Source organism: Dipodomys ordii, unplaced genomic scaffold (assembly GCF_000151885.1).
Source record: "Dipodomys ordii isolate 6190 unplaced genomic scaffold, Dord_2.0 Scaffold208, whole genome shotgun sequence".
NCBI lineage: Eukaryota > Metazoa > Chordata > Mammalia > Rodentia > Heteromyidae > Dipodomys > Dipodomys ordii.
The window spans coordinates 1,040,169-1,061,017 of NW_012267424.1; the positions used below are offsets into that span (position 1 = coordinate 1,040,169).

Below are 20,849 nucleotides of genomic sequence, written 5' to 3' on the forward strand. Positions count from 1 at the left end.
GCGGCGTACGGGTGCGGCCTCGCCGCGGGGTCCTCCCGCCGCGGGCCACCAGCCCCGACCGGCACCAGTTGCGTGCGCGGAAAGATGGCCGCTGCCGGCCCCGGTGGCAGGGAGCTCAAAATGGAGGACGCGGCGGCCCGGGAAGAGCGGGCGGGTGAGTCACCACACAAAGGGAAAGGCCGTCCCCGCCTTGGCCGCTGCTTCCTGTGACCCCGACGTGCGGCCTGGCGCCGTCCAGCCGCCCCGATTCCTCCCGCAGCGCCTGCAGAGCGTGGCTGCTCTCTCAGCTGGGGGGGAGGGGATATTGTGCGGCGGAGGTTCACTCACCCGCGGTGGGTGGAGACTGGAGGCCAGCTTGGCACCGGATGTAGTTCTTGGAATTTGCCCTTTTGGGTTTTTCGATCGCGGCTGGTACTCGGACACTGCTTTTACGGAAGGGTCTTTTTTGGATAAGGTGCCGTGAAAACCACCTCTAAGTCGAGGCCAAAATGGGAAAGGAGAAGACCCATATCAACATTGTCGTCATTGGACACGTCGATTCCGGCAAGTCCACCACTACCGGACATCTGATCTACAAATGTGGAGGCATCGACAAGAGAACCATTGAGAAGTTCGAGAAGGAGGCTGCTGAGGCAAGTCAAAGGGGAAACGGGCTAAAGTAGATTTTTTAAGCCAATGGCTAGGTTTGGGGGCGTAAAGGTAATTGTGACTGAAAACTTGAGCTTAAACACGGAGTAATCTTAAATGGATGGGTAGGGGGAAATTAAGGGCTGGATGACATGTTAACATGGTCAATCTAAACCATTACAGATGGGAAAGGGCTCCTTCAAGTATGCCTGGGTCTTGGATAAACTCAAGGCTGAGCGTGAACGTGGTATCACCATTGACATCTCCCTGTGGAAATTTGAGACCAGCAAGTATTACGTGACCATCATCGATGCCCCAGGACACAGAGACTTCATCAAGAATATGATTACAGGCACATCCCAGGTTTGTGAAATGTCTAAAAATAGTCCAGTAATATGAAGTCAGGGTTTTTCATTCTCCATTAACGAGGCAAGTTCTTTTTTTCTCAAAGGCTGACTGTGCTGTCCTTATTGTTGCTGCTGGTGTTGGTGAATTTGAAGCTGGTATCTCCAAGAATGGGCAGACCCGTGAGCATGCCCTTCTGGCTTACACACTGGGTGTGAAACAACTCATTGTTGGTGTTAACAAAATGGATTCCACTGAGCCACCCTACAGCCAGAAGAGATACGAGGAAATCGTCAAAGAAGTCAGCACCTACATTAAGAAAATTGGCTACAACCCTGACACAGTAGCATTTGTGCCAATTTCTGGCTGGAATGGTGACAACATGTTGGAGCCAAGTGCCAATGTAAGTGGCTTTCAAGAACATTAAAAGGAAATCTGGAAGTGGCAAGAATTGATGACATTAAATTGGCAATCTTGTGTTTCAGATGCCTTGGTTCAAGGGATGGAAAGTCACCCGTAAAGACGGCAGTGCCAGTGGTACCACCTTGCTCGAGGCTTTGGATTGCATCCTGCCACCAACTCGTCCCACTGACAAGCCTTTGCGCCTGCCCCTTCAGGATGTGTACAAAATTGGTGGTAAGTTGGGTATTTGAAAATTTCAAGACTACCTTGGCAGCCAAGACCCCTCTGCCCTTCCATCATCTAATTTTCTGAATACAATAGGTATTGGAACTGTCCCTGTGGGCCGAGTGGAGACTGGTGTTCTCAAACCTGGCATGGTGGTCACCTTTGCTCCTGTCAATGTCACAACTGAAGTAAAGTCTGTTGAAATGCATCATGAAGCTTTGAGTGAAGCTCTTCCTGGGGACAATGTGGGATTCAACGTCAAGAACGTGTCAGTCAAAGATGTTCGTCGTGGCAACGTTGCTGGTGACAGCAAGAATGATCCCCCCATGGAGGCAGCTGGCTTCACTGCTCAGGTAACAAGATAGTTGCATACATTTAATAACTAAAAAGCCCAAAAGTGGAATTCCTCTAAATGACTTTGTTTCCTTAAGGTGATCATCCTGAACCATCCAGGCCAAATCAGTGCTGGCTATGCCCCTGTGCTGGATTGTCACACTGCTCACATTGCTTGCAAGTTTGCTGAGCTGAAAGAAAAAATTGATCGCCGTTCTGGTAAGAAGCTGGAGGATGGCCCTAAATTCCTGAAGTCTGGTGATGCTGCCATTGTTGACATGGTTCCTGGCAAGCCCATGTGTGTGGAGAGCTTCTCTGACTATCCTCCTCTGGGTAAGGCTCACTGAAACTTAAAAATGAGTTGCTGTAGGAAGAGGCTTTTTTCTCATAGGAAGTGTATTCTGGCAATAACGAAACCTTGTTTCTTGATAGGTCGTTTTGCTGTTCGTGATATGAGGCAGACAGTTGCTGTGGGCGTCATCAAAGCTGTGGACAAGAAGGCTGCCGGAGCTGGCAAGGTCACCAAGTCTGCCCAGAAAGCTCAGAAGGCTAAATGAATATTACCCCTAACACCTGCCACTTCAGTCTTAACCAGTGGTGGAAGAACGGTCTCAGAACTGTTTATCTCAATTGGCCATTTAAGTTTAATAGTAAAAGACTGGTTAATGATAACAATGCATCGTAAAACCTTCAGAAGGAAAGGAAAATGTTTTGTGGACCATTTTTTTTGTGTGGCAGTTTTAAGTTATTAGTTTTTAAAAATCAGTACTTTTTAATGGAAACAACATGACCAAAAATCTGTCACAGAATTTTGAGACCCATTAAAACAAAGTTTAATGAGAAACCTGTGTCATCTTTTGGTCAAAAATTACTGTAGGAATGTAAAATTTCACAGCCTATTTTCTGGTTGGTTAGGATGGGTATCTGAAACCTACTGGGGATATCCAGTCTTGTGTGTCATGGCAAGTTACTGGTAAGGACCTTTGTAAGGTAATAGGGACATTAGAAGGTAAAATCTTAACAGTCCTGATAGTAACTCAAGCTATCTGGGGGATTCAAATAGGGATTTGAGTTGGAAGAAACAGTGTTTTTACATCTAGTTCACTTTAGTCCCAGGTAATTAGAATTTGCTTTCTGTGCTGTCATCATAGTAGCTGTAATCTTGGGTTTAAATAGTATTAAGCCATGTCTAGATTACAGGCAAAATGAAAGCTTGGAATGGGAATTCAAGGAGCTAGTTTGGAAGGAGATAAGCTTCCTAGAATCCAGTAGACCAAAGTATGAGTAGTTGGTGCTGTTGAAAAGACTAGGTAATTATAATTACAAGCAGGTGTCAGCATGGATTTTGAAACAGATTGGGATTTCATGTTGGAAATAAAGTAGTTCTTAGATCTAATTCAAGTGAGCAAGTTGCTTGTCATGAGTTTTATGGCCATAGGATTGTTTCTAAGCATTCCCCCCCCAAAGTCAGTGCTCTTAGAAATGAGCCACAGCTATTCCAGCTTCTGGGTTGGTTGGAAATGCACCCTAGTTGGTTTGGGATTATGACCTTAGCCTCATGAGTAGAATTAACAGGTGTTGAGCTACTAGTACCCAGCTGTCAGTAATTGTGCCCCATGGGATTGTGGAAAGTGCATGTTCTAGGCCCTAGGCTAGGTTATTACTGGCACAAAGGATAATTGGATGTTATAGGACATCTGTGAAACAAATCTGTTGACTTCAGTGTTTCAGCAGTTTTGGTTTGCTATGGTTGGGATCATGATCATCTAGACAAAGTGAGCCAGAGTCTTGGTGCTATGTGAAGGCTGTAACTCAAGATCAGAATTTTGTGTTTCATAAGGCGCAAAAGGTGATCTTGGAATTTTCCTTCTGGCCTGAACGACCTGCCCAGTATTTCAGAGTGGATAATGAAAATTGGGTTTAAGTACCTCCAACAGTCGTGGAAGGAAAGCTAACCAATCTTTAAAATTTCTTAGTCTTAGCGCCACCTGTTGGTTAATTCTAGACCACAAGGTAAAGTAACAAATCCACAGTAACTTAATATCAGAAATGGACTTAAAGGAAAGCAGATTGTATACTTGGTTAGTATGGCTAAAAATACCGGTGGGCTGTCAAATTACCTGTGTGTAATAAGTGCTGGTGTGGCCTGGCTGAAATTCATATGCAGGGATTAAGATTCCAGAAGAATGGCAAAGGTAGTCTGGGCAGATTCAAACAAGGCATCTTTTTTAAATTACTGGGGCTTGATTGAAACTTGGCCTTGTTAGTTGGACGCCAGTGGTTCACACCTGTAATGATAGCTGAGGTGGGAAGATTGCAGTTTGAAGCCAGCCCAGGCAGGAAAGTCAGACCAATCTCTAATCTACCTAAAGGCCAGAAGTGGCACTGTAGCTTAAGTGGTAGGGCACTACTAAACTTTCAGCACAAAATGGTTCAGAGATAGCATCCAGCCCTGAGTTTAAGTCCCAGGATGGGCAAAAAGTTGGCAGTTTTTCAACCACTCCTTAGTCCTTCCCCCTTTACGTTAGCCTATGTGTTTACATGTGGTGTGTGTCCTTTTATGAGTTAGATTTGGTTGCTCTCTGAGCTTTTTTGTTTAAGATTAGCGTTCTACCACTTGCCACAGCAGCCGCTTCTCGGCTTTCTTGGTGGTTAATTGGAGATGAGAATCTCACCTTTCCTGTCTAGACTGGTTTCAAACCCCAATCTTCACATCTCATCCTCTGAGTAGCTAGGATTGCCGGCATGAGCCCTTGGCATTTGTTCCTCACCAACTTAATTTAGCTTTCGTTTTTGGGCCTACCTTTCCCACAGTAAACCTGATAACACTTAATCTTCTGGCACCTTGTTATTTTTAGAATTTAGGACCTCATGTTTCCCCAGTTGGTACTGGTTATTTTGGAGATGAAAACAGGATTTTTTTTTGGTCCAGGCTGAGTACCAGCATATTCACGATCCACTCATTACTTGCAGGCCTCTGGGAAACAACCAGGACTAAATTAAAAGCCTAACTCCATAAGTACAGTGCCCTCTGGATCATGACCTTTTTTGTCATGGGGCTTGAATTCTGAGCTTGGGCACTGTCCCTCAGCTCTACCACTTGAGCCACAATGCCTCTTCCGGTTTTCTAGTGGTTTATTGGAGTCTCAGACTTTTCTACCCGGGCTGGCTTTGAACCATGATCCTCAGATCTAAGCCTCCTGAGTAGCTAGGATTGTATGGGTGAGCCACCGGTGCCGGCTTTGGATGCTTTTTTTGGGGGGGGGGGCGTCTGGTGGTGCTGTCCCTTACTCTTCAGCTCAAGGCTAGCCACAGAAAAAGCTGGAAATGTTAAGTATGCTGTGGTTCAAGTGGTAAGAAGTGCCACAGCGCCACTTCCAGTTTTTTTCTTTTTGCTTATGTGGTGCTGAGGAATCGAACCCAGGCCTCATGCATGCAAGGCAAGCGCTCTACCACTGAGCCACCTTCCCAGCCCTGTATACTAACTTTCAAGAGTAATAGTTAACAAACTGCTGCATAGCTGCTAAACGGTTGACTCTGGAAATTTCTGGGAGGGACTGATTTTTAATTTTTGCCAGTCCTGGGACCCAGGCACTGTCCCTGAGCTTTTGCTCAAGGCCAGCACTTCTTACCACTTGAACCACAGCATACTTAACATTTCCAGCTTTTTCTGTTTATGCCGTACTGAGGAATCGAACTCAGGGCTTCATGCATGCCAGGCCAGCACTCTACTGTCTACTGCTAAGCCACATTTCCAGCCCTCCCTCATGTGATGTCAAAAAAAAAAAAAAAAAGCTATGCTGGGCATCTATGGTGCATGCTTGTGATCCTAGCTACCTCAGGAGGCTGAGGACTGAAGATCAGGAGCTAGAAAAAAAATGTCATGCTTGAAAAGTGCCTTGTACTCATTTGTATGTAGTCAAACCCTCTCCTGCACTTTTAGCCCTTTGTTAACCAGTAACTACTCATTTATTTTCTGTTTTAAAGTTTCATTTTTGCATGAGTGTCATAAGTGGCCTCATAGGACATAGCTCTGTGTGTGTGTGTGTGTTGTGGGACTTAAACTTGGGGCCTAGGGGCTATCTCTGAGCTTTTCACAAAAGCCTAGAGTTCTACCACTTGAGTCAGCACCACTTCCAGTTTTCTGGTGGTTAATTGGAAATAAGAGTCTTAGGGCTTTTCTTCCCTGGCTGGCTTTGAGTTACACTCCTTAGATCTCACAGCTTTTAAGTAGCCAGGACAATAGGTGTGAACCATTAGTCTCCAGGGTATATAGCTGTTTGATTCTGTTATCTTCTCATTTACCAAGATCCATTTGAGATTTGTCCTTACATAGTAAACAGTATCTTTGTTTCTGTTTTGTCTTTTTTTTTTTTTTTCTTGTGGCTTAAACTCAGGGTTTGCTCAAGGCTAGCATTCTACCATTTGAGCCACAACTTCACTTCTGGCTTTTTTTTTTTCTTTTTATTCTTTTTTTACTGTTAATTGGAGATGAGTACCAGAGACATTTCCTGCTTGGGCTGGCTTTGAACTTTGATCCTCAGATCTCAACCTCCTGAAGTTAGGATTACAGGCATTGCAGGTGCCTGGCAGCAGTAATCTTTTCACCATGATAATTCATATGTGAATACATTATAATTTTAGATTAACCCCATCTACCGCTCTCTCTAATCTTCCTATCAGAATGAGATTGGCCTCAAATTTTCCATCCTGTTGCATCAGCTTCCCAGATTATAGCTACGCACCACCATGTTTGGTTAAAATTATATTTCTGTTCCCACTGCGCCCCCTGCTGGAGATTGAAACTGCATTCTCAAATATTGGGCAAGTGCTCTTACAATTTAGCCTGTGTCTCCATTCCCAGTGAGGGACATTTACTTTTAGTTTGAGATGATAGGATTGTATGTTCCATATTTTTGTTTTTACTTGTGTGACTACACATTTTTCTGATTGGTGGGCTGTGTGGCAAGTGTATGCCAAACTTTTCCCAAAGTGACCAAGTCATTTAGTGTGTGTGTGTGTGCTCAAAGCTAGCACTTTACCACTTGAACACCTCCACTCAGGCTTGCTTTTCTTTTTTCCTTGCCAGTGCTGGGGTTTGAACTCAGGGCCTGGGCACTGTCCCTGAGCTTTTTTGCTCAAGGCTAGCTAGCACTCAACCATTTAAGCCACAGCACCACTTCCAGCTTTTTCTGTTTATGTAGTACTGAAGAATTGAACCCAGGGCTTCATGCATGCCACTAAGCCACATTCTGAGCCTTCCACTCTGGCTTTCTGATGGTTAATTGGAGATTAGAGTCTCACAGACTTTCCTGCCTGGGCTGGCTTTGAATCACAATCCTCAGATCTCAGCTTCCTAAGGCTGGGTGTTTTGTGTTTTTTGTTTTGTTGGTTGTGGGGCTTGAACGCTGGGCCTGGGTGATGTTCCTAGTTCTTCAGCTCAAGGAGAGTGCTCTACCACTTGAGCCACAGCACCACTTCCGTTTTCTGGTGGTTTATTGGAGATAAGAGTCTCATGGACTTTCTTGCCCAAGTTGGCTTTGAACCTTGATCCTCAGATCTCAGCCTCCTGAATAGCTAGGATTACAGGCATGAGCCACTGGCACCTGGCTGGTGTTTTTTGTGTTTTTGTTTTAAATAAAAGGGTACCAGTAGCTGGCTCATGCTTGCATTACTAGCTATTCAGGAGGTTGGGATCTGAGAATCATGGCTCAAAGCCAGCAGAGGCTGAAAAGTTCATGAGACTCTGACCTCCAATTAACCACCAAAAAGCTAGGCTGTGGCTCAGTGGTAAAGCACCAGCCTGAGCAAAAAAGTTTAAGCAGTGTTCCGGCTGAGTTCAAAATCTCCGGTACTGGTGCACACACACACACACACACATACACACCAAATAAGGAGGCTTATTTTAGTTCATGGTTTTGGAAGTCCAAGATTAGTTGAGGGATGACTACCATTTTGCTGGGAAGAGGTGGTACAGAGCATCATATGGAGAGACAGGGAGGGACCAGCCAAGTCTGTCTTTTTTTTTTTTTTGGGTCCAGTCATGGGGCCTGAACTCTGGGCCTGGGCACTGTCCCTCAGCTCTTCAGCTTAAGGCGAGCACTCTACCACTTGAGACACAGCGCCACTTTCGGCTTTTTTCTTATGTGGTGCTGAGGAATTGAAGCCAGGGCCTCGAGCATGCAAGGCAAGTGCTCTACCACTGAGCCACCTTCCCAGCCCCCCAAGTCTGTCTTTGTTGTTGGTTTTTGACACAAAGTCTTGTATGTATCCTAGGCTGACCTTGAACTTAACAATTCTGCCTCTGCCTTGCAAGTGCTGTGATAAAGGTATGTACCATCATACCTGGCCTCAATTTTCTTTTTTTCTTTTCACTCATGAGGCTTGAACTCAGGGCCTGGTGTTGTCCCTGAGGTTTTTTATGCAAGGCTAGTGATCTACCACTTAGAGCCACAACTCCACTTCAGGTTTTCAAGTGTCTAATTGGAGATAAGAGTTTCACAGATTTTCCTGCCTGAGCTAGCCTCCAACCACCATCCTCAGATCTCAGCCTCCTGAGTAGCTAGGATTACAGGGATGAGTGACCCCTTCCCTTGACATCACCGCCTCCAAACACCTCAACTGCTAAGTTCCTGGTATTCTTTTTGTTAGACTGTATGTTGTTCAAAGTTGCTGCGCCAGTGGAATTATGCTCTGCATGTACCATGCTTTAATGTTTGTGTAACTATGCATGTGGCTTGGTGTATGTTTATACATATGTTTACAACATAGCTATGGCTTCCACATATGAAAGAAACCATGCCTTCTTTGTCTGGGCTGGCCTCACTTCCTTGTGTTAATCATTTATCTGTGGAAGGACACTTAGGTCACTTACACCTTTTGGCTGTCTTGTCTAATGTTACTATGAACCTGAGTTTTACCTCCTCTGGCTTTTGGTAATAATCCATTAAATCAAAAACCACGGGGGGGAGGGGGCTGGGTAGGTGGCATTTATGAGGCCCTGGATTCCATTCCACAGCACCACATAAGCAGAAAAAGCCAGAAGTGGTGCTGTGGTTCAAGGGGTAGAGTACTAGCCTTGAGCTGAAGAAGCGACCAATAAACAAAACAAAACAAAAAACCATGAATGTCTACCCCCTGTACTGCCTGCATGGAAAAGCTTATACATTAAGATAATCAGATTGAAAGGTTTGCTTAGCATGAATGAGATTTCATACTAGAGCCATATAAAAATAAGCCAAAATGAAAATAAATGTAGTATAGAGAGGAAGTCTAGGAGGAATGGTTAATTTTCCTCAGTTAGCTCACAAGGCCTCAGATCTACTGGTGGCTTCCCAGATATTTCTGACATAATTGGAACAGGACAGTCCCTAAGGGTTGAAACTTCTTTTCCCCCTAGTCCTGGCACTCAGAGCCTGGGCATTGTCCCTAGCCACAGCCCCATTTCTGGCTTTTTGGTAGTTACTGGAGATGAGACTGGCTTCAAACTGCAAGCCTGATATTTCAGCCTCCTGAGTAACTAGGATTACAGGTGTACCAGCGCCAGGCTGTAACTTCCTTTTTAGAAGATTGTATTAGCATCTATTCGTTGTATAAGGGGAGGTTTGTGACATTTTTTTCTGTTTGGTCAGTTGTGTGGCTGGAACTCAGGGCCTGGGCACTATCCCTGAATTTCTTTTGCTCAAGGCTAATGCTCTACCACTTTGAGCCACAGTGCCACTTTCAGTTTTCTACTGGTTAATTGGAGATTCTCACAGACTTTCCTGCCTGTGCTGGCTTCGAACCACCATCCTCAGATCTCACCCTGCAGAGTAGCAAGGACTACAGGCATGAGCCACAAGTGTTGGGCTTTTGTGACATTTTCATACATACATACAATGTATTCCAAATTCATTCCATGTCTCTCCTTACCTCACCCCCCCTCCTTTTTTTTTTTTTTGACAGTCTAGGGGCTTGAACTCAGTGCCTGGGTACTATCATTGAGGTTTTGTGCTTGAGGCTGAGCCACACCACTTCTAGATTTTTCTGAGTAGTTTACTGGAGATAAGAGTCTCATGGACTTTCTTGCCTGAGTTGGCATTGAACCGTGATCCTCAGATCTCAGCCTCCTGAGTAGCTAGGATTACAGGTGTGAGCTACTGGTGCCCAGCAACAATCTTTTTTCCCTCTCATTTCCCCTGAGCTTCTTTTGCTCAAGGCTAGCTAGCACTCTACCATTTGAGCCACAGTGCCACATCTAGCTTTTTCTGTTTCTGTGGTACTAAGGAATTGAACCCAGGACTTTATGCATGCTAGGCAATCACTGTACTACTAAGCCACATTATTTCCTCCTAAGCTTTTTTGTTTAAAGCTAGCACTCAACCACTTTGACCCACAGTGCCATTTCCAGTTTTTGAGTGGTTAATTGGAGTTAAGAGTCTCATGGGTACTTTTCTGCCTGGGCTGGCCTCGAACTGTGATCTTCAGATCTCAAACCTTCTGAGTAGCTAGGCTTACAGGCATAAACCACAGGTGCCTGACTCTTTAAAACAATTTCAACAAGTTTAATTATTCTATTTTTTTGGGGGGTCCAGTCATGGGGCCTGGGCGCTGTCCCTCAGCTCTTCAGCTCAAGACTAGCGCTCTACCACTTGAGCCACAGTGCCACTTCCGGCTTGTATTTTTTTGCTTATGTGGTGCTGAGGAATCGAACCCAGGGCCTCATGCATGCAAGGCAAGCACTCTACCACAGAGCCACCTTCCTAGCCCAGTTATTCTATTTTTTACATGTGCAAATAATGTAATTAAAAAAATGTACTGCTTTATAGTGGTATTGGGATGTGAATTCAACATCTCATGTTTGGTAGACAGGCTCTCTACTGTTGAGCCACAGCTCTGGCTAGGTAGGAATTAAAATTCTGACACAGAAAAAGCTATCGTTGGTCTGGGAGTGTGGCTTAGTGGTAGAGTGCTTGACTAGCATGCGTTGAAGCCCTGGGTTCGATTCCTCAGCACCACATAAACAGAAGAAGCTGGAAGTAGCACAGTGGCTCAAGTGTTAAGCATTGGCCTTGAGCTGAAGACCTGAGGGACAGCGCCCAGGCCCAGAGTTCAAGCCCCACAACCGGCAGAAAAAAAGAGCAAAGAAAAAGCTATAGTTACTTCCATATATGGTGAAGCTCAATGATAGTGAAATATAAAAAACAACAACCCATAACCTACTCAGTAATAAAACTCAAGCTCTTGTGCAGGAAGGAAGAGCATATTGAAAGCCAGGATGGCTTAATTCAGCCCAGCTCACACCAGCCCCGACTCCCTCCCTCCTTCAGTGGATTTGCACATGCACTGCTGTTTCCTTTTTTAAATATTGCTGTTTCTGCTGAATTGAATGTCAGCACTAGGCTTTTCCCTCTGCTTAGCAGTGAGGCCTGTAGTGAGAGGAAATCACAAGTGTGGCTCATTCAAGTGGAAGCTGACTAATGCCAGGAATTTAGGGGACTTTCTTTTGAAGTGACTAGATTGAGCAAGATCACTTGAGCTCTTTTTTTTCCTAATTGCATGCCAGAAAGTCAGCTCTTTTGATATGTTTTAAATGATGACATTTTGTATAAGTTGACATTTAAAACTGTGGGTTTGGAGATTTTTTTTTTTTTTGGTCAGCCGTGGGGCTTGAACTCTGGGCCCGGGCGCTGTCCCTCAGCTCTTCAGTTCAAGGCGAGCGCTCTACCACTTGAGCTACAGCGCCACTTCCGGTTTTCTGGTGGTTTATTGGAGATAGGAGTCTCACGGTCTCTCCTGCCCGGGCTGGCTTTGAACCGCGATCCTCAGATCTCAGCCTCCCGAGTAGCTAGGATTACAGGTGTGAGCCACCAGCGCCCGGCATGGGTTTGGAGATTTTTGTTTTTCTTTTTGTGCCAGTCTTGGGGTTTGAACTCAGGGACTCGGTACTATCTTAGCTTTATTGCCCAAGGCTGGTACTCTACCACTTGAGGCACACTTCCACTTTGTCGGTCGTGGGGCTTGAACTCTAGGCCTGGGTGCTGTCCCTGAGCTCTTCAGCTCAAGGCTAGCACTTGAGCCCAGAGCCACTTCTGGTTTTCTGAGTGGTTTATTGGAGATAAGAGCTTCACAGCCTTTCCTGTGCTGGCTGTCTTTGACCCGTGATCCTCAGATCTCAGCCTCTTGTGTAGCTAGGATTGTAGGCATGAGCTACCACGACCCACTCACTTCCACTTCTTGCTTTTTGCTCCTTCATTGGAGATGAGTCTCATGGACTTTCTTGCCTAGGCTGGCTTTGAACCAAGATCCTCAAATTACAGCTCCTGAGTAGCTAGTAGCATGAGCCATTGACTACTGGTTTTTCTTTTTTATTGGTGGTGGGGATTAAAGCTAGGCCCTGGCTCCATTACACGGTATCTGGCAGAACTTAGTGATTTCCACTAAATGTGACACACTTTCAAGTTTTTCCTAAGACTAGTGTCACTAGGCTCAAACTGAAATTGTGCAAGCCTCTCAAAACATTTCAGGCCTTTTTTTTTTTGGCCAGTAGTGGGACTTGATGAACTGAAGGCCTTACATTCTTGGTTTTTTTTTTACTCAAGACCGGTGCTCTACCACTTGAATCACAGCTCCATTTCTGGTCTTTTGCTGGTTAATTGGAGATAAAGAATTTCACAGACTTTCCTGCCTGGGCTTGGCTTCAAACCAGGATCCTCAGATATGAGCCTCCAGAGTAGCTAGGATTACAAATGTGAGCCACCAGTGCCCAGCCAAGTTTTGATGTTCCACTTGATATTCCATTCCTATTCACTGCTTCTTTTCCTATATTTAACAGAAAAATGAAAGTAAAAAATAGTAATGATTGGGATTGGAGAGCACTAGCCACTGAACATCAGGTACTAAGTTTGAGTCCTGGTCTTACAACAATAAAAAATAGTATTTATTGAGTTAAATAGGCAGTATCCAATATCCTTTCTCCACATGGTTATCACTTCTCTGTACCTATCACCTATATGAGTTTACATTATACAGAGGGGATCTGTTATATTTCCACATATATTTGCAATATATTCTAAGCAAGCTCACCCTCCCTTAGCATTCTCCTTTCCCCTTCTCTATGTCTGCATTTTCAGACTGCATTTAGAGTGACAGTGACAATGGTGACTTCTGATCTTTCTGTAAGACTTTTATTAATGTTTGAAGATAATTACTGATGAGAATTTCTTGAATATGTACACAAATCGTAGTCAATTTTCACTCTACAGTTTAAAAATATATATTCTTATAGTTAATATTATCTCTGTAATAAGAATTTTATCCAGAAGTAGCTACAATAATTAAAAGACAAGTCACTACTTTTTTTTTTTGGTGCCAGTTCTGGGGCTTGATCTCAGGGCCTAAGGACTGTCCTTGAGTTTCTTTTGCTCAAGGCCAGCACTCTACCATTTGAGCCACAGCACACTTCCAACCTTTTCTGTTTATGTGGTTTTGAGGAACTGAACCCAGGGCTTTTTTTTTTTTTTTGTCGGTCGTGGGGCTTGAATTCTGGGCTTGGGCGCTGTCCCTCAGCTCTTCAGCTCAAGGCCAACACTCTATCACTTGAGCCACAGTGCTACTTCTGGCTTTTTCTGTTTATGTGGTACTGAGGAATTGAACCCAGGGCTTCACGCATGCTAGGCAAGCGCTCTATTACTAAGCCATATCCCTAGCCCAAGTCACTACCTTTCAAAATTACTAAATCAAGGATCTGCTAAATGATCCAGGATTACAAATACTGTTATTTTTTGTCAGTCATGGGGCTTGAACTCTGGGCTTGGGCCCTGTCCCTGAGGTTTTTCAGCTCAGGCGAGAGCCCTACCATTTGAGCCATAGCCCCACTTCTGGTCATCTGGTGGTTAATTGGAGATAGGAGTCTCACAGCCTTTCCTGTCTGGGTTGGCTTTAAACCTTGATCCTCAGATCTCAGCCTCCTGAGTAGCTAAGATTACAGGTGTGAGCTACTGATGCCCGGCCACAAATAGTGTTTACTTGCTACAGACCTGATTTCTGGAAAGACTAGAATTGGATGGAATTGGCTAGGCACCAGTGGCTCACACCTGTAATCCTAACTATTAGAGGCTGCGATCTGGGGATCAGTTTGAAGCTAGCCCAGCAGGAACATCCATGAGACTTAACCTCCAATTAACAAGCAGAAAGATGAAAGTGGAGCTATGGCTCAAGTGGTAGAGCTCTTGCTCGAGCTGAAGAGCTCAGGGACAGCCCCCAGGCCCAGAGTTCAAGCCCCACAACCGACAAAAACAACAACAACAACAACAAAAAGCTAAGGGAGGGCCAGGCATTGATGGCCCACCCTTGTAATCTTAGCTACTCAGAAGGCTGAGATCTGAGGATTACAGTTCAAAGCCAGCCCAGGCAGGAAAGTCTGTGAGAGTCATCTCCAATTATCAACCAGAAAACTGGAAGTGGTACTGGGGCTTAAGTGGTAGAGCTCTCGCTTGAGCTGAAGAGCTCAGGGATAGAGCCCAAGCCCAGAGTTCAAGCCCCATGACTGACCAAAAAAGAAAAAGAAAAGGCTAAGTGATAGCATCCAGACCCTGAATTCAAGCCCAAGGACCAAAAACAAAAACAAACAAAAACCTCAACTACATTAACTGTCCACATGCAAATATACCAAAATACTTGGAGCCTCATATTCATGACCAGGCTTGACATAGCGGTCTACAGCCAAAGCAACTCTGGAGCCCTGGAACCTCTCCCAAGCACCTGTTTAGCCCAGTCTCTCCAGGCTGACAGATCTAGGCTGCCATTCCAAGGCAGGCAGGGTTGGCTGGCCCAAGTGGTTATGTCACCTCCCTGATACCCAGAAAGGCACTGTGCCAGGAGCCAGCAAATGATCCAGCCCCATCCGCATGCTATCCATTAAAAACTCAACTCTGACCTCAAAACTAGGACATGCTATTTACTAGGCACTAGAACCTGTCTTCAGTGTAAATCATGGCCAAGACTCTTTCAGAAGAAAATAACTTTATTGTATGACTGAGAATGACTACCTTTATTCTCTTAATCAGGTTATCAAGTTTCTACATTGTGCAGGTTGGAAACAAGTGATTTCTGATCTATTTCCAAGAGCTTTCTTGAATTCAAGTACAGAAATCTCAATCCATTTGCACCGTACCTATCACTTCTAAAATTAGAAATTACCTGAATGATTCTTGATGATACTGAAGTCTCAATTTTCAGGCCTAATAATCATCAAGCTTGACCTATATAACCAGGCAAAAGATTCTTTCAAAACAGATTACATCCAGATAAACCTGTAAGCAAATTACTTCTGTGAGTAGGCAAATCTGTATATTGATAGTTTTCTTTTCAGGTTTAGGTTGCTTGCTTGCTTGCTTTGCCCTTTTCCAGTTTTATGGCTTGAACTTAGGGCATGGGTACTCACTGTCTTTGAGATTTTTTTTTTCAAGGCTAGCATTCTAACAGTTGAGCCACAATGCTACCTCTGGCTTTTTCTGGATACTTTATGGAGATAAGAGTTTCACAGACTTTCTTGCCTGGGCTGGTTTTGAACCATGATCCTCAGATCTCAGCCTCCTGGGTAGACAGAATTATAGGTGTAAATCACTAGTACTTGGCTTTTTTTTTTTTTTGGTTAGTCATGGGGCTTGAACTCTGGGTTTGGGCGCTGTCCCTGCACTCTACAGTTTGAGCCACAGCACCACTTCGGGCTTTCTAGTAGTTTATTGGAGATAAAGAGTCTCACGAGGTCTTTCCTGTCTGGGCTGGCTTTGAACGGTGATCCTCAGATCTCAGCCTCTTGAGTAGCTAGGATTACAGGCGTGAGCCACTGGTGCCCGGATTCGGCTCTTTTTATTTTTTTGAAACAGTCTCACTGGGTAAACCAGCACTGAACGCATGATCATCCTGCTTTAGCCTCCTTTCTGAGTGTTAGATTACATATGTGTAGAATCATACCCGGCTTCAGGTTGAGTTTTGGTCTATCATCTTTCTTTGCTGAATGTTATATATTAGGGCATACAGTAGGGTCACTGCATTAGAGTTTCCAAGGAAAAGAGTAAATGGTTTATAGCTTTTTTTTGTTTTGTTTTTGTTGGTCGTGGAGCCTGAACTCTGGGCCTGGGCATTGTCCCTCAGCTCTTCAGCTCAAGGCTAGCAAGCTACTACTTGAGCCACAGTGCTACTTCCAGCTTTTTCTGCTTATGTGGTGCTGAGGAATGGAACCCAGGGCCTCAGGCATGCAAGGCAAGCGCTCTACCACTGAGCCACCTTCCCAGCCCCAGCTAGAGCTCTTGAAACGTATGTGCAGCAGGTGGGCACGGCTTAGCTGGGGGCAGTTCCTGTGCAGCTGCCTGTCTCTGCTGAGCCGTCTTCACGAATCTGAGCAGGTTGACAATGGCAGCAGGCGTCACTCCAGGTATCCGACTGGCAGCCCCGATCTAAAGGATTAAAGCACAACAGGAGCCAGCCATGTCAAATCACTTCCATTCTCTAAGTTACAGCAACTTTATAGTGTAGCTTATAAATTAAGCCTATGTTAAAATATTTAGCTTTCGGAACTGGGGTCTGGTCTCCTAGCCTGGCATCAAGTCCTTCAAGTAGCTGGGAATACAGACATATACCACCGCACAAAGATTATATATTTTTAAGTTATTATCTTTTTCCTTCCTTCTTTGTTCAGGGGGCATGAACTCAGGGGCTGGGTGCTGTCCTTAACGATTTTACTCAAGGCTGATCTTTTTTTCTTTTTTTTTTGCTCATCCTGGGGCTTGAACTCTGGGCCTGGGCATTGTCCCTCAGCTCTTCAGCTCAAGGCTAATGCTCTACCACTTGAGCCATAGCACCATTTCGGTCTTTTTCTGTTTATGTGGTGCTGAAGAATCGAACCCCGGGCTTCATGCATGCAAAGCAAGCGCTCTTCCACTGATCCACCTTCCCAGCCCCTGTCCTTAAGCTTCTTCTTTTTTTTTTTGGGTCCGGTTGTGGGGCCTGAACTCTGGGCCTGGGCGCTGTCTCTCAACTCTTCAGCTCAAGGCTAGCACACTACCACTTGAGCCACAGTGCTACTTCTGGCGTTTTCAGCTTTTGTGGTGGTGAGGAATTGAACCCAGGGCCTCATGCATGCAAGGCAAGCACTCTACCACTGAGTCACCTTCCCAGCCCCAAGCACTGTTTTTTTTTTTTTTTCCTTTTCTTCCATATATGTTTTTTATTGTAAAAATACTGTACAGAGGAGTTACAGTTACATGAGTAATGAGTACATTTCCTATGGAGCACTGTTACCTCCTCCTTTTTCCCCTACCATCCTTTCCTTTCCTATCTCCCCAACTCCTCCTCCCCGGCCCCCCCCAGCACTGGTTCTTTATTTATAACTTGTTCTCATCCCACTATTTTCTTTTTTTTTTTTTTTTGGCGGTCGTGGGGCCTGAACTCTGGGCCTGGGCGCTGTCCCTCAGCTCTTCAGCTCAAGGATAGTGCTCTACCACTTGAGCCACAGTGCCACTTCCAGCTTTTTCTGCTTATGTGGTGCTGAGGAATCGAACCCAGGGCCTCATGCATGTAAGGCAAACACTCTACCACTGAGCCACTTTCCCAGCCCCTCAGATGACAGTTTTTTTGTTTTTGTTTTTTTGTTTTACTTTTTGTTGGTCGTGGGGCTTGAACTCTGGGCCTGAGCACTGTCCCTCAGCTCTTCAGCTCAAAGCGAGCACTCTACCACTTGAGCTACACCCACACTTCCCCCACTATTTTCTTACTGTCTGTGGACGACTGAAATGCAACTTCTCTCGAACTTCATCAGATAAAGACACATCTCTGATAGTCAAATAATCCAGGTCTTCGGGCAGCTGGAGAGCTTCATCTCGTTGAACTTCCTTTATTTCTTGTAGTTGGTAGAACAGTGCTGATTCATAAGTTGCTGGTGAACAAAATTAGAATTATGTTGATATCCAGGTTATACCAACAACCCACATTTGTATAACCCTAAACTAGTTATAAAGAGCTTCTATGTACCCGACTTATTTGTTTGTTTTGTTTTTTGGGTCTGGTCATGGGGCCTGAACTCTGGGCCTGGGCAATGTCCTTCAGCTCTTCAGCTCAAGGCTAGCGCTCTACCACTTGAGCCACAGCGACACTTCTGGCTTTTTTTCTTTTTGCTTATGTGGTGCTGAGGAATCGAACCCAGGGCCTCTGGCATGCAAGGCATGCGCTCTACCACTGAGCCACCTTCCCAGCCCCTACCCGACTTATTTGATACTCATTTGGCACCAGGCAGATAAGGAAACTGAGGCTATGATAAAGAAAACACCTTGTATATTAAACTACAACGCTCTGCCATTTAGTTTATGTCTTTTTCAACTGAAGTATCTAGAAAACTAAAAAGAACTGAATTTGCTTTTCAAGGCAGTGTGACTCTTTTTTTTTTTTTTTATTTGGTGCTTGTCTTGGGGCTTGAACTCAGGGTATGGACACTGTCCCTGAACTTTTTTTTTTTTTTTTGTCTTTTCTTTTTTGGTACTGGGAATCGAACCCAGGACGTTGCGCTTGCTAGGCAAGTGCTTTGCCACTGAGCTACATCCCAGCCCTCCCTGAACTTTTTTGCTCAAAGCTAGAACTCAATTACTGGAGCCACAGCTCCACTTCTGGCTTTTTTGGTGATTAACTAGAGATGAGTCTATATATGTATATAGATTGACACACATAAACATATGAATACATGTATATGTGCGTACATACACACATACTTTTTTTTTTTTTTGGTCAGTCATGGGGCTTGTACTCTGGGCCAGGGTGCTGTCCCTCAGCTCTTGAGCTCAAGGCGAGAACTCTAACAATTGGGCCACAGATCTACTTCCCATTTTCTGGTGGTTAACTGAGGATAAGAGTCTCACGACTTTCCTTCCTGGGCTGGTTTTGAACTGTGATCCTCAAATCTCAGCCTCCTGAGTAGCTAGGATTATAGGCATGAGCCACCAGTGCCTAATACATACCTGTTTGAATATGGTGTTGGGGATGGAACCTTGAGCACGAAGCCCTTATTTTCCCTTGTTAGGGAAGCTTCTTAGTTGACAACACACATAATTTAGATAATTTTCCACGTACCAGTGGCTTGCATCTGTAATCCTAGCTATGATTAAAGTTTTTATTTAAAAGTGGAATTAGGAAGATAATTTGGTAATTATATTGTAATTAAAGTACTTTGTTCCTAACTAACTTGAACTCTGGGGCTTGGGCACTGTCCCTCAGCTCTTCAATTCAATGAGAGCATTCTACCACTTGAGCCACAGAACCACTTCCAGTTTTCTATTGGTTTATTAGAGATAAGAGTTTCATCGACTTTTCTACCTGGGCTGGCTTCGAACTACGATTCTCAGATCTCAGCCTCCTGAGCAGGTAGGATTACAGGCGTAAGCCACCCGATGCCGGACATCAAAATCTGTTTTAAAAGTCAGGCACCCGGTGGTAATGCCTGTAATCCTAGCTATGCAGGAAGCTGAGTTCTGAGGATCATGGTTCAAAGCCAGCTGGAGCAGGAAAGTCCGGGGCAGTAAAGTCATGAGACTCTTATCTCCAATAAACCACTAGAAAACAGGTGGTGCTGTGGCTCAAGTGATAAAGCACTCACTTCCTTGAGCTTAAGAGCTCAGGGACAGCATCCAAGCCAAGAGTTCAAGCCCCACGACTGACCACAAAAACAAAAACAAAACAAAACAAAGAAACCTAATTCATGCCAGGTGCTAGTGAATTATGTCTGTAATTCTAGCTCCTCAGGAGGCTGAGATCTGAGGATTGTGGTTCAGAGCCAGCATGGGCAGCAAGGTCCATGAGACTTTTTTTTTTGTTGTTGGTCATGGGGCCTGAACTCTGGGCCTGGGCACTGTCCTTCAGCTCTTCAGCTTAAGATTAGCACTCTACCATGTGAGCCATAGCACCACTTCCGGGTTTTTTTGCTTATGTGGTACTGAGGAATCGAACTCAGGGTTCGATGCAAGGCAAGCACTCTACCACTAAGCCACCTTCCCAGCCCTCCATTAGACTTTTATATTCAAATAACCAGTACAAAGTCAGACAATAGATCTATTGCTCAAGTGGTAGAGTGCTAGCTTCAAGCAAAAAAAAAAAATCTCCAGACTTGGGCTGGGAATGTGGCTTAGTAGTAGAATGCTTGCCTACCATGCATGAAGCCTTGGGTCTAATTCCTCAGTACCACATAAACAGAAAAAGCTGGTAGTGGTGCTATGGTTCATGTGGTAGAATGCTAGCCTTGAGCAAAAGAAGCTCAGGGACAGTGCCCAGGCCCCGAGTTCAAGCCCTAGGATTGGCGAAAAAAGAAAAGAAAAAATCTCTGGACAGCACCCAAGCCCCAAGTTGAAGCTCCAGTATTGGCACACATACACAAAAACAAAACAAAAAACTATCACCTAAATCATGGTCCTCTGTTCTACTGGAGGGAGGGAGGTCTCTGAGCCTGTGAAAGCATTTGCTTTCATCCCTAACTCAAACAGAAAATCTCCTCTGAGTCTTGCTCTACCAATGAATTACCCCAGCAAGGCTCATCCATCACCTAATGAGGGGTCTGAGATCCTTTGCTGGACATGGCAAGGGCACACTCAGATCTCTTCTAAAGGTCTCTGTGGCAACAAAAGAAAACAGACACTGCAGTCAGACAAACTAAATTCAAGTTCCAGCTCTGCTCCTCCCCATAAGTGACCTGGAGCAAGTTACTACTTATCTATAAAATTTGCATAATGATGCTACTATCTCTCTGGAACTGAGCAGTTCTAAGTATCAAATGATATAATGCATGTAAAAGGTGTAGGGCAGGGGCTGGGAAGGTGGCTCAGTGGTAGAGCGCTTGCCTTGCATGCCTGAGGCCCTGGGTTCGATTCCTCAGCACCACATAAGCAAAAAGAAAAAAA

At 44.8% G+C, this 20,849-nt stretch overlaps 2 protein-coding genes across 2 annotated transcripts in view; one reads left to right on the forward strand and one right to left on the reverse strand.

The window, feature by feature from the left end:
• Eef1a1 (eukaryotic translation elongation factor 1 alpha 1) overlaps nt 1-2,776 on the forward strand; it is a 3,530-nt gene extending 754 nt beyond the window's left edge. The window contains exons 2-8 of the mRNA XM_013035298.1: nt 455-632; nt 811-990; nt 1,079-1,375; nt 1,458-1,608; nt 1,696-1,952; nt 2,031-2,265; nt 2,365-2,776. Coding sequence (XP_012890752.1) covers nt 489-632; nt 811-990; nt 1,079-1,375; nt 1,458-1,608; nt 1,696-1,952; nt 2,031-2,265; nt 2,365-2,489 — 1,389 coding nt within the window. The 5' untranslated portion in view covers nt 455-488 and the 3' untranslated portion in view covers nt 2,490-2,776. The remainder of the gene's footprint in view (nt 1-454; nt 633-810; nt 991-1,078; nt 1,376-1,457; nt 1,609-1,695; nt 1,953-2,030; nt 2,266-2,364) is intronic.
• A 13,387-nt stretch (nt 2,777-16,163) lies between these two features.
• Mto1 (mitochondrial tRNA translation optimization 1) overlaps nt 16,164-20,849 on the reverse strand; it is a 21,494-nt gene continuing 16,808 nt past the window's right edge. The window contains exons 11-12 of the mRNA XM_013035297.1: nt 17,688-17,848; nt 16,164-16,370 (exon numbers count right to left, since the gene is read on the reverse strand). Coding sequence (XP_012890751.1) covers nt 16,215-16,370; nt 17,688-17,848 — 317 coding nt within the window. The 3' untranslated portion in view covers nt 16,164-16,214. The remainder of the gene's footprint in view (nt 16,371-17,687; nt 17,849-20,849) is intronic.